General features: G+C 36.4%; 1 protein-coding gene and 1 long non-coding RNA gene across 7 annotated transcripts; both read right to left on the bottom strand.

Moving 5' to 3' along the window:
• Positions 1–797: 797 nt before the first annotated feature.
• LOC110889405 (splicing factor U2af large subunit B) lies at positions 798–10,134 on the bottom strand. Of its 6 annotated transcripts, XM_035979545.1 has the most exons (14): positions 7,999–8,222; positions 7,387–7,509; positions 6,309–6,385; positions 6,204–6,241; positions 5,947–6,038; positions 5,674–5,744; positions 5,082–5,126; positions 4,914–4,973; positions 3,892–3,952; positions 3,297–3,409; positions 2,761–3,207; positions 2,015–2,159; positions 1,732–1,799; positions 802–1,087 (listed from the first exon to the last, which is right to left on the bottom strand). In XM_035979545.1, the coding sequence occupies exons 6-14, from the start codon at positions 5,707–5,709 to the stop codon at positions 950–952; spliced, it is 1,113 nt and encodes a 370-aa protein (XP_035835438.1). In that variant the 5' UTR covers positions 5,710–5,744; positions 5,947–6,038; positions 6,204–6,241; positions 6,309–6,385; positions 7,387–7,509; positions 7,999–8,222; the 3' UTR covers positions 802–949. The 6 variants fall into 6 exon arrangements, 4 of the variants coding, with proteins under 4 accessions (XP_021992610.1, XP_035835438.1, XP_021992611.1 ...); XM_022136918.2 differs by lacking the exons at positions 5,947–6,038; positions 6,204–6,241 and adding an exon at positions 9,872–10,134 and having other exon boundaries at positions 798–1,087; positions 7,999–8,282; XM_022136919.2 differs by lacking the exons at positions 5,947–6,038; positions 6,204–6,241 and adding an exon at positions 9,872–10,130 and having other exon boundaries at positions 6,309–6,382; positions 7,999–8,282.
• A 1,070-nt stretch (positions 10,135–11,204) lies between these two features.
• LOC110891698 lies at positions 11,205–12,637 on the bottom strand. Its single transcript, XR_002565490.1, has 3 exons — positions 12,521–12,637; positions 11,990–12,043; positions 11,205–11,469 (listed from the first exon to the last, which is right to left on the bottom strand). It is a non-coding gene; the product is annotated as an uncharacterized LOC110891698 (long non-coding RNA).
• Between the last annotated feature and the right edge of the window lie 509 nt (positions 12,638–13,146).

The raw sequence follows: 13,146 nt of genomic DNA on the forward strand, positions 1-13,146 counted from the left end.
TTGGTTTTTTGTTTTCTTTCTAGTCTTTTTGAACACTACGATAGAAAGCCATAAAGCTAAAGTGCTGCTACTTTCTATAGATATTTTAAGACTTTAATTGCAATTTCCAAAAAACAGAATAAAACTTGCATTACAATGGCTTCCCTTTTTCTAATTTATCTATATTTATAAATGTCTACTTCAAGTCTTCAACTTCATAACATTAGCATTGGTAACCATGATGAAAATTAGGGGTGCAAACGAGCGGAGCTACTCGCGAGCTACTCGAGCTCGGCTGGAAAAAAAGCTCGAACGAGCCGAGCTTAAACGAGCTCGAGCTCGCGCCTAAAAAACAAGCTCGTTTAATAAACAAGCCCGAGTCTAAGCTTCGCTTATCGAGCTCGAGCCGGCTCGCGAGCCTAAACGAGCTTTCTGTTTATATATTTTTTTATTAATATATTAAACATATATTTATATAATAATAATTACCATTTATATAAATATAAAAAATGACTTAATTATATGTATAATAATTATTATAATTAATATAAATTAATTAATAAATACTAAACGAGTCGAGCCCGAGCCGAGCTCGAGCTTGAAAAATTACCTTCGAGCCGAGCCCGAGCTTTAGAAATAATGCTCGAATCAAGCCGAGCTCGAGCTTTCATATCGTTTATCTTTCATATGTTAAACGAGCTCGAGCTCGAGCTCGAGCCTGGTCGAGCTTGGGCTCGGCTCGTTTGCAACCCTAATATTGAAAATGATATTGCATGTGTGCTCACAATTTGGTTGTTTCACACAGCTCGTGACAATGAAACATAAACACTAACTAGGTTAAAGTTCACTAATGCATTTATCAAAAATTTGGGAATAGAACAAAATATTCCGAAAAAACAAACGACAAACTAGTAGTCATAAGCGTTAAACAGTCTCCAGGTAGAAGCTACAAGCAAAGACAGTTGTATAACTATCCATCATACACGCCCTCGTTGAACTTATCCTCCGGGTAAAAGCTCGCCACGACTTGGTTACCACCAAATTTCCTTCCGTTTAATCCAGCACGAGCCTTTGTTGAACTTTCTGTATCCGCATACTCTAAGAAAACCTACACAAAAGGAAAGACAAAAATAAATGATCAAGCAAAAACCGCTAACTATGAGTTTATATATGTAATATGTTTTATCTAATATAATAGAGTAAATTGCCATTTTAGTCCCTGAGTTTTTGTTCAAATCGCCATTTTAGTCCAAATAGTTTTTTTTTTCTCCTTTGGGTCCCTGACTTTTTCTTTTTCTTGCCATTTTGATCACATTGCCTAACTTAGTCTAAAAACCAGGTTATAAACAGGGGTATTTTTGGCATTAAATTATTATGAGGTTTATAAATTATATTGTAAACCACCCCTGGTTATCACTACACAACAGTTATGCCAAAAATACCCCTGGTTATAACCAGATTTTTAGACTGAGTATGTAATGTGATCAAAATGACAAGAAAATGGAAAAGTCAGAGACCCAGAGAAGAAAAAAAAACTATTTGGACTAAAATGGCAATTTGGACCAAACCTCAGGGACTAAAATGGCAATTTACTCAATATAATAATAAAACTGCATAATATACATATAATTTCGATAAAAGTAAGTAATAATGTTTAGCCGAGATCAATCTCCGACGAGATCGAGCTCAACTCATTTACACCCGCTAGTCTTAATGGTAATTAAACTATCGAAAAGACAAAAATAAACTAACCTTTCCAACCCCTGCTACGGGTTCACCATTAGGATTCGGGCGTGGGATAACAACGTTGACTAAACTACCTGCAAAATTAAATAAAAATTATATTTCATAAACTATACATATCAGATATGGGCATAAACTGGTGGTAAGGGAAGCTTCTGTCTGAATGTTAGGGGAAGATTCTTTATAGCAAAAGGCTGTAAAACAGAAAGATATAAAAACAACACCGATCAATAGATTGAAAAACAATTTCCCGAGTTAAAAAAAAAATTAATTCGAATTACAAATATCTTACCAAATTTTCCGCATTCTATTTTCATGTCTTCCATTATGTCCTCGTAATCTTCATCGTTTACGAGCTCCTCTTCGGTTACCACTTGTGTCAAAGATAAAACCTTAGTGGCAGGCGTGCCAATCGCCCCAGGTTGCAACATCATTCTCTGCAAATGAAATAATATTAATTATAGAGCTACTTACACGAATTAAAAAGAAGAATAATAGGGGTGCAAACGAGCCGAGCCTTATCGAGCCGAGCCTTATCGAGCCTTAGTGTAAACGAGCCGAGTCTTATCGAGCCCGAGCCGAGCTTGAGCCTCAAAACAAAGCTCGTTTGTTTATCGAGCTCGAGCCTCACATGTGAAGCTCGTTAGGCTCGTCGAGCCTTATCGAGCCTTAGTGTAAACGAGCCGAGTCGAGCCGAGCTTATTTAAACTTGTTTACAAGCCGACCTCGAACCTAAAAATAAGCTTATTTAGTAAACAAGCCCGAGCCCGAGCCCGAGCTTTACTTATCGAGCTCGCAAGCCTAAAAAGTCTATTATTTATATTATTTTTATTTAATATACTAATTCATAGATAATAAACGAGCCGAACCCGAGCCGAGCTTGAGCTTTGAAAACAAAGCTCAAATCGAGCCGAGCTCGAGCTCGAGCCCGAGCTCTCATAAGTTAATCGAGCTCGAGCTCGAGCCTGGCTGAGCTCGGGCTCAGCTCGGCTCGTTTGCACCCCTAAAGAATAATCATCTATGTGTAAAGCTTCTCACCTGCAACGCAATTTGTTGTTGGGCATGTAAGAGTACACTTTCCTGTTCGGGATTTGGTTGGATTTGACCTTGGTTAGCGCGTCTAACCGTAAGAGTTTTGTCACCCATTTTAATACCATTAAGAGCCGCACAAGCAATATCTGTGACAGATAGATCTTGATACACACAGAACGCATAACCTTTCGAGTTGCCAGTTTCTCTGTCTTTCACGAGATCGAACCCCCGGAGAGCCCCGAAAGACTCCAGTAGCTCCCTAACCTGAGCTTCAGTAAAATAGTACGGAAGCCCGCCCACAAATATGCGGTCAGGACCCTCGAGCCCACCGGCGGAACCGGGTGTTAGACCAACAGCAGCTAGGTTTAGATTAGGATTAGGTTGACTTGGACCGAGAGCAGCAGCCAATGATGGATTGTAATCACTAGGTCTCCTGACCTTCACAGGCGCTCCCTAAATATAATAAAAAGATCGTATGTTCAAAATCATGAACACAATATAAAAAAGATCATTAATTTTTATAAAACGACAATTATGAATACCTCGAATATAATACCATCCAAAGACATTGCATTACTGGCCTCCTCGACAGATCTCATCTCAACAAAAGCGAACTTCTTTTCATGATTAATGTAAACGTTGACAACAGCATCACCTGACCATATGCAAATTTTTTTAGAATGTTAAGTTAAAAGAGCTGCAACTTTTTAAAAAATTTAAAGAGTAAATTACAAAAATCGTCCTTTATGTATGTCACTTATTGCAAACTGTGTCCTTTGTCTTCAATAATTACAGAAAACGTACTTGATGTTTGCAAACCTTTGCAAGTTATGTCCTTTAACCCTAACTCAGTTAATTTTTGCGGTTAAATCAGACCAAATGGACCCCACATGAGGGTATTTTCGTGGTTAAATCTGACCAAATGGACCCCACATGAGAGTAAAATGACCAAAATACCCTCATGTGGGGTCCATTTGGTTAGATTTAACCACAAAAAATTAACTGAGTCAGGGCTAAAGGACATAACTTGCCAGGGTTTGCAAACATCGAGTACATTTTCTGTAATTATTGAAGATAAAGGACACAGATGATTTTTATAATTTACTCAAATTTAAAACCAACATGTAATGCACTAACCTGGACCAGCAGTATTTCCACCGATGGCAGCCATAACATGACTAAAGAACGTCGCGACAGTCTGCAAAAAAGATAACGATCAGAAACATTCGTGTACAATTTAATCATGCAGTTACAGAAGGAAACAATACATAAAATGTTTGGTAGATTAAAAATGCACGTCACAATGGTGTATTTAGAGATGAGTGTCGAGTGGTTTAAAAACCGAACGGTTTAAAAAAAAACATTTAAAACAATGTTACGAAAAATAACTCACATAGAGCGTTAGGTAACCGTTACAAAATCACGTAACAGAAAATTCAAACTTAAAGTGATAACTTTATTAAAGTTGAAGAGCTGTATTGTAAATCAGTTAAACAAAAAAGAAAAAAAACAACTTTAATAAAGTTCAGGGGCTGTATCGTAAAATGGTTAAAAAGGTAAATTATAACTAGAGTGAATTTCAAGAATTGTCCTTTATCTTTATATCCATTTTCAGGCACTGTCCTTTATGTTCAAAAATGACGACTTTTGTCCTTTATGTTTTCATAGCATACACGTTTTGTCCTTTAGGCCTAACCCAGTTAGTTTTTTCAGTTAAATTTGGTCATATGCTTTGCACATGAGGGCATTTTTGTCAAATCAAAGGTTGCAGAAGCCTTGAGCTGGAAATCTGCCGTTGAACTTACCTTTGAATTGACAAAAATGTCCTCATGTGCAAAGCACATGACCAAATTTAACTGAAAAAACTAACTGGGTTAGGCCTAAAGGACAAAACGTGTATGATATGAAAACATAAAGGACAAAACTCGTCAATTTTAAACATAAAGGACAGAGCCTGAAAATGGGTATAAAGATAAAGGACAATCCTTGAAATTCACTCTTATAACTATATTAAAGTTGAGGGGCCACATGTTAAACTTATTAAAGATGAAGAGCGTAAATGAAAATTGTCCACTTAAAGACATAAATGGCACTATTGTTGAGCACAAATAAATGTTATTATAATAATAATATTAAAGAAATAAAGGATTAAAAGAGACCTGTTCATTAGCACTTGGAGAAAGACCACCAACATAAACCCGCCTTGCATGTCTAGTAGCCTGAATTACAGCAAACGTAAGAATTCAATCCTTCGAAGAAAAGAAGAAACAAAATCAAAGACGTACACAAAAGAGAATAAAAACATGAAAATGACTATATTATACAACCTGTTGAGTCATTGCTTGAACTGGCATGACAGGAAGACCTCCAAACTGCAAAAGAACCGAGGATAGAAAAATGTAATACAAAACTAAGCTACCAACATAGATCATCTTATGTATACGTTAAAATGCCATTTTCGTCCCTGAGGTTTGGTCAGTATTGCGACTTTCATTCAAAAATTTGTTTTTCCACATCTGGATCCAAATAGTTTGAAATCCTGCCATTTTCGTCCGGCTCGTTAACTCCATCCAGTTTTCTCCGTTAAGTCAAGAGGTATTTCCGTCTTTTTTGTTAACTTAAAGGGCAATTTGGTCTTTTTCATTTTATGAGTTTATGTGCAAGCATTTAGCATAATGTACAAGCATTCACTTAATGGGCAATTCGATCTTTTCACTTTATGTACGAAAATACCCCTGAATTAACAGAGAAAAATGGATGAAGTTAACGAGCCGGATGAAAATGGCAAGATTTCAAACCTTTTGGATGCAGATGCAAAAAAAAAACAAACAAACCTTTGGACGAAAGTCGCAAAACTGGCCAAACCTCAGAGGGACGCAAATGGCATTTTACTCTATATGTTAATATAATAATACTTACCTGGCCCGGTGCCAAAGGAAACATGTTCTGAAACATTCCAGGAATGGCTGGTGCGGCCCCAGGGACCTGACCTGTAAACAATTAAATATCACCTCTCCCGAAGACGTATAAAATTTTTAAAACACTCAAACCACAACAATAATGAGTAACAACGACCAGTTGAAAATCCAGTAGTTTAACTTTAAAGAAATTTCTAGAACCTTGCATGTGTCAAAAAATGAAAATTTTTTACTCCACATTCATGCCATTGAAGACGAACAAAACCTATCATACCATTGCACTGATTCGTCCTTGTATAAACAAGCTACAGAAGTCGGCTCACACGCATTCTCAGCACAGTGGGGCTAGTAGCCCGACATTGCCTTCTTAGACATACAACAAAACAAAGAACAAACAAAAACACCAAACACAAGACAAAAACAAAAGCTCTCTCAGATCAGGATTATGTCACTAAGTAAACAATAAAAATTTTGAAACATCCGGTTTGGGATGATGACACAGGGACTCTTAAAAAAACTAGATTTGCTTACCAAAATAACACCATGCATTTTGGTACGACTTTTCCACACTATATCAAAGAGAGAAATGAAAGTTATCAGGATATTTAACTCGGTTACAAGTGGCGGGATGTGTACCTGCAGTAACAGCAGCAGCACCAGCCAAGATTGCGGAAGCTGGAGGCGCCATATCGAATCCACTAACTCTTTTGCTGCTACAGAAAAACACAAACTAAGTGTAAACTTTTTAAGCATAGATATGTGCATACTACATGTTCCAGTAAACACAATAACACACCACAAATGTCCAGCTAATTTCAGCAATTAGAGGAAGTAGCTCACAAGTTCAATATCTGGTAATTAACAAGACATTGGACAAGGAACCATTTAACATGTTCCTCCATGACCCGTGTGATAAGAAACATTTATTTTAAAAATCATTTTAGAAGTTTATAAAGACAAAACTCAAGAATCACGTTAAGTTGATAAAAGCATGGTTTTAAAAAACGCTTGAGGCGTGCGCCTCAAGGCGCGCCTCGAGGCGAAACGGCGAAAAAACGAGTCTGAAGCGCGCCTCATGGGGTTTTTACTGCATATGCGCCTCAGAGAGGCTGAGGCGCTAAGAAAGGGTGCGCCTCATGGGATTTTCAGAGTTGTTTTTACTGTTTTTGACTTTTTTGTGTCAATTTCAAGCATTTCATGTCTTTTTATGCATGTTTTTGATGATTTTAATGAATCTGATGATGAAATTAGTTAGTATTATTATTTTTATAATATATATAATTTTTATATTTATTTATTAATACCGCCTCGGCCTTACGCCTTGTTTCGCCTCAAGGCTTACGCCTCGTGAGGCGAAGGGAAAACGCCTCGAAACTCGTTTCCGTTCTTTTAAACCTTGGATAAAAGCTTTGCTAAAGGTAAATATAATGCCAAAAGAATAAAGATAACAATTTCGAATTGTAAAATGATGTTATTATTCCAACAGGGAGTTAAAAAATATATATAAAAGACATGAATTCATATAAAATCTCAATATTGCACATTTTTAACTAAAGAGTAAAATTACTAGATCATGAAGTAACATGAGATTCAAATATTTAGTAAGATGAACACCAAACATATAAATAAAGAACCTCAAATCCACAAGGATTTTATATATAACAAAAGTGATGTTCCTGGCAACAGCATGATTAAAAAGATAGATAACCCTTACCTTTTGGAGCGTGAACGAGAACGAGACCGTGATCTACGTTCGGATTTGGCTCTTGAACGAGAGCGAGAACGAGACCGACGTCTACTACGCCTATCCTCTCTATCTCTGTCATAATCTCTCCGCCTGTAAGCAATCACAAAGTTGGAACAAATTTAAGCAGGTATACATATATGGAAAGGATCATAAAAAAAAACTTAAAAAATACAAAAACCTTTGAGAAAACCACTTTTAAACAAAACAACTTTTTATTTCTTTTTTCCATTGCTCTTATGTCACTTATCTTTGCCAAAACCAAAAATATTTTTTTTTTATTTATTACAATACTAGCTTCATACTTCAAAAATAGAGATAAGAAACCTTTATTGGTTTGTAGTAGTTTTCTCAGTTTTCAATTTTTAGTGGTTTCTCATGATAAATGAGTACTGAAGAGAGTATCCTGATAAAATCTAACAGAAATAAATTTGTGCAGCTACAAATGAAAAGGATAAAGTAAATCAAGCCATCAACCATGAAAATAACTAATAATACTAAAAACATTAGGATGAAGTTTTTAAAAATACTCGACCACAAAAAAGGGTGTAAAAAAGAGAACAGAAACTTAAACTATATTACCTATCATAATCTCGACTTCTGCGATAGTCATCGTCGTCTCTATCTCTGTCCCTTCTTTCACTCCGTTCCCTGTAACGGTCCCTATGCCGATCACGATCTTTGTCTCGATCCCTTTCTCTGTCCCGGTCTCTACTTTTTTCCCTGTCCTTGTCTCTGCTTTTTTCTCTGTCCCGCTCTTTATCCCTATCACGGTCCTTCTCCCTATCGCGATCCTTATCCCGCCCTCTCTCCCTGTCCTTTGACCTGCTTTTCGAGGACTCTCTTTCATAGTCACGAGAACCACGCTGCATACAACAGTATACATACACATATAAGCATTCCCATTTTAGATCATGAAAAAGAATAAAAGATATGATAAAGCACACCCTAAACTCTAAACTGCTAATCAATCCTATTAGGTAGTTGCACTAAAACAGAGTGCTTTGAAGCAATTCCTGAATACACTTTCACCCACAGTACACTTAAAACATGTATATGACTTTATCAAGAAGTGGTACACAAATTTCAAGAAACTCTTCTATGTAACGATAGCTTTTATCTACATAATAAAGATAACTGTCTCGTGCGATTTCTCGGTACTCTTGGCAATCACTGTTTCAATTTAGTTAAACAAATAAAACTACCATGTTTTTGGTAATACAAATCTTCATTAGATCATTCACCTTTTAAAAAAAATACTCAAAGAATCTACCATTCAGTAGTTCCTTCTGTTCTCCAAAACGCCCTTTGAAGTTTAGCAAGCTATGCAGTTAATATCCCGATATATCCTCGATCCCCTGCCAAGATATCAGAGCAAAATATCGGTACCGATAATATCAGCGATATTGACCGATATTGGACCAATATTTGACGGATATATCACCGATTTTCCCGATATCAGTACCTTTCTTCCTAGTTCTACCATTCGTCTTTCTTCTTATTGCTTCTATTAGTGTTTTAAGTCTTAACTGTTAGTTTTTACTATTAAATTTTATGTTTTAAGTCTTAGTCAGTTCCTACTTGGTACAGTTGTTAGTGTTTTTCAAGTTGCAAACGGTTAATTTGTTAATGGTGGAAAAGTATACTGAATTGTTGGTGTTAAATTCCTATATTTATAAATTTAGCATGATATTAAATTATCAGTCCTTGACTGATATCCGATATTTTACCGCATTTACAACTTAGTTAGCAAGTCAACTTTCAAAACCATAAATTAAAATTCGACATAAATTCATTAAAAAGCTGCTATATACATAGGGGTGTAAACGAGCCGGGCCGAGCCCGAGCTCGAGCTCGGCTCGGTTCGAGCCTACTTATTTGAGCTCGAGATCGGCTCACGAGCAAAACCCAAAGCTCGAGCTTGGCTCGACTCGGCTCGAGCTATTTAAAGAACAACCTCAGCCGAATTAAAAACTCAGCTCGAGCTCGCTTCAATGTCGCTTAAACGAGCCAAAGCTTGGCTCGAGCTCGGTTCACCAATGGTATCATCATTATTCTTATATTATATAAAATAAATAAATTTTTGTTTGGGCTCGTTTAGGCTCACGAGCCTAAACAAGCTTGTATTTCAGGCTCGAGCTCGGGCTCGATAACTAAACAAGCTCTATTTAAGCTTGAGCTCGGGCTCATTAAAGCTGGGCTCGTTCGAGCTTTTAACCGAGCCGATAACGAGTAGCTCTCGAGCCTCTGGCCTTGTTTACACCCCTATATATACATCACCACAGTTAACGCCTCAACGTAAAAGTGTAAAACTAACTAATGCATACTTCCTAATTTCAATCTTATAATCATCACAAACAAACCTATGTAAAATGCCCTAATTTAACCTAGAACCCTAGAACACGGTCTGCTAACAAAACTCTCAGTAAATTGTAATAATAATGAAATCAATTACCTGTGACTTGGAATCGCTAAACTCTTCGGTGCCGCCGTCGCCGTTGGCTCCAGGCGGAGGAGAAGAGCCTCCGCCGTGAAAGGTTTCAACATCTTCACCGTTCCCTTCGTACCTTTCTTCGTAATCCGTCATCTTCTTGTTGATTTTCAGATCTGTAGGATTGTCTGTGAAAAGATGTGTTGTGTTTGAAAATTTAGGGCTGGAAATTGAGATTTTCGGCGTACGATGGGATACCTAATATTTATATCCCTTTTGGTTTGTTTGGTTTGAGAATTAAGACCAATCACATTGTATTTTTGTTTGCCTTTCCAAAAAAATAAATAAATGTTATTTTAGTCCATGTTGTTTGGATTATTTTGACAATTTAGTCTAAATTTTTCATGTGTGGGTCTAAAAAGGTTTCATTATTGCCATTTTAGTCTACTACATTAATTTTATCTATTTTTTTGTTAACAAGAATGCCAATTCGGTCATTTTATATGTAATTCTGTTAACTAGAAAGGCAATTCGCCCATTTTATATGTAATTCTGTTAACACAGTTCACATTTTCGTCCCTGATTACTATATTCGTAATCATACATATCAATTTTTAACTTTCTAAGTTCTCATCATTCATTTCATACCTTTGTACACATCACATTCATCTTTATAAATTTTATCCCAATACTATCATTCATTCTACCCTTACATACTTGTTTTGCCTCATAAAAGACTTAACGGGACCGTGAATCGAGCTTTCGGAAGGTACCATTAGTTAAAATTAGGAAAAACAAAAATTTCATCGGACTGGTTTGCGCAAGCCATCTTCGACGGCCTTGCCTCCCGTCGGCGACGGGCTCCAGAATATGGCGTCGGCCACTTTTGCCCGTCGGCAGGCAATTAGGGTGTCGGCAACATGGGGGGCGTCGGCGACGGCCTCCCGTTTGCTGATTTCCATGCACACTTGATTTAGTTGTTCCGACCATTTCCCGGGTCCGTTTTCAACCACACGGGTCCAGGGACTTCTCATTTTACCCGCCTTATTACTTCTTAGCATGAACTTTAAAACTTATACCGTAACACACTGTACGCACTTATATTAAACAAAAATTTAAATTTTTACCTCATTGGCGATCTTGGAGCGAGCACACTTTCGAATGAGCCGTCAGTTTGAGTTCAAGCATCACATTATATGCTCGAATCCCTCAAACCTCGACTCTGATACCAACTTGAAACACCCTTATTTGCGTCTAGAAGTAATGACATCCAAAAGACGCTAAAAACATAAACTTTTAAAATGTACAAATCTTTCACAACTTAAAAGGTAAAAACGCTAATATCATTAACACGTGATTTTAACGAAATTTGGGCATGACCCGTCCGTAAGACGAGTGTATCCCTGTATTAACCATCAACAAACAAACAAGTTTACGACCCGTTCGACTAGACACGACTAAGACCATACACCAAGTATTAACAAATGTAACTACTAACAATGTCATACCAAAAACGGACATTTGACCCAAAACATTAATACATAATAGCGGAAGCGCTTGATGTTCATAAAGTGTGCATATGCTCGCTCCAATTTGCCAAGTCGCCTACATTGAGGATTTACCTATATTTGACATAACAAATAGGTTAGTATTTCGCCACTAACAATTTTCGATAATAAACCCATTTATTACTTTTTCGGATAAGCACCATTCAATTACTTTACTAACCGTTAAACGGTTCCTTACAAGCTTGTCTCAAATAGAGGCTAAGCATACTTTACTTAACATACCCGTTAGAAACGGATACTAGCATCATTACATCACCTTCATTCGATTTGTTCATAATGAACAATCATAGTCATTTCATTCTCACATCATACCCCGATTCCGAGAAAGACGGATCGGGTAGGCTTTCGCCCATTGCATACATAACTTCCCATACCCGATTCAACTAAAAGAACCGGATATGATGCATTATCTTTCATAACTTCTTCATTCCTTACAATCCGTTATGACGGACTTTACTTTTACTTTCGAAAAATCATAGAATTCAATTCCCACAATTGAAGCATAACAACACAATTTGATTGAGATTATAATGCATATAATATCATAATAGAAATAGGGTGTACACTAACGTACCTCGATCTTGAGAGCCTTCCGATTTCCTAGTGTTGGAACCTTCTTCTTTCACGTCTATAACAACACATTCATTCATTTATTTAGTACAACTAAATTTCATTCATTCATCCTCCAAATTAAGCATATTATTCTTTTAAGCATTTTATCAAACACTTGGCGGGTTTCGCATTAATAGGACACTATATGAAAGTTTTTAAAGCATAATTTCCTACTAGTTCACCTCATAACCCATCAACAATCAACAAATTCATATCATTCTTTAATCCTACATCGCCTTGCCTATGATTCAAGTATTACAACTTCATCAAATTTCAACATTTCATATAGTTATATCTAATCAAATCATCATATTCCTAGCACATCTTCATAAATTAGTATCATACAAAAATATCTTTCAATTTACCTAGAATCCAACATGAGTCTCATTCTAAAAAGAAATTCTAACTCAGATTCCTCATGATTGTTACAAGAATTCGAGATTGGGTTGAACCCCTCATACTACAAATCATAATTTCAGAAAATTAAGCTTACTACTTCACAAATTGGAACTTCCTATTCGAAATTTGAGCTCATGCATCAGATTTTCTTTTGATTTAAGCCTTCAATTGCTTGATTCATGAAGCTAGGGTTTTCACCCTTTTTGCCCTGCTCTTGATCGATCCCCCAAGACACACTCCTGTGTGTTTTTGGGTCTTAATTATTTTTAATAATTAAGTTTCACAATCTTACACTTTTACCCCCTTCAATTAGTTAATGTTTTTAACTTTAAGCTTTTCCCCATATTTAACTACCATCTTGCCATATTTCATTAACTATGTTAAGTTCCTTATTTATCTTTACTTATTTTTATGTGAACATTTTTGGGGTGTTACAAGTCTACCTCCCTTAAAAGAGGTTTCGTCCCCGAAACCTGGACACATAACAAACTAGATCAAATCTACTCTTAATTCTTCATTTATTCATTCAAAACGCTTACTACAACATAAATGCATTTGGAATCTTGGCAAAAGTTTCATTCATGCATAAACATATTTGTGTGCATTGTCCCTACGTTCTTAAATTAAATAAATTACTTTCATAATCACATATAAATGAGAATCTGATCCAGAGCTGTTATTAGTGTCGTTTTCATTTTATAATGCTAGTTCCTAGCATAC

The sequence above is a fragment of the Helianthus annuus genome, chromosome 11, assembly GCF_002127325.2.
Source record: "Helianthus annuus cultivar XRQ/B chromosome 11, HanXRQr2.0-SUNRISE, whole genome shotgun sequence".
Classification (NCBI taxonomy): Eukaryota; Viridiplantae; Streptophyta; class Magnoliopsida; order Asterales; family Asteraceae; genus Helianthus; species Helianthus annuus.

What these genes read in the sequence shown, in the direction of transcription:
- LOC110889405 (XM_022136918.2), bottom strand. Translation starts at nt 10,003, where the DNA reads ATGACGGATTACGAAGAAAGGTACGAAGGGAACGGTGAAGATGTTGAA. An exon ending in TCTCGTTCACGCTCCAAAAG is followed by an intron (nt 6,386 to 7,386) that starts GTAAGGGTTATC and finishes GTTTTTCTGTAG; the next exon opens with CAGCAAAAGAGTTAGTGGAT. An exon ending in AATAGAATGCGGAAAATTTG is followed by an intron (nt 1,800 to 2,014) that starts GTAAGATATTTG and finishes TTAATTTTGCAG; the next exon opens with GTAGTTTAGTCAACGTTGTT.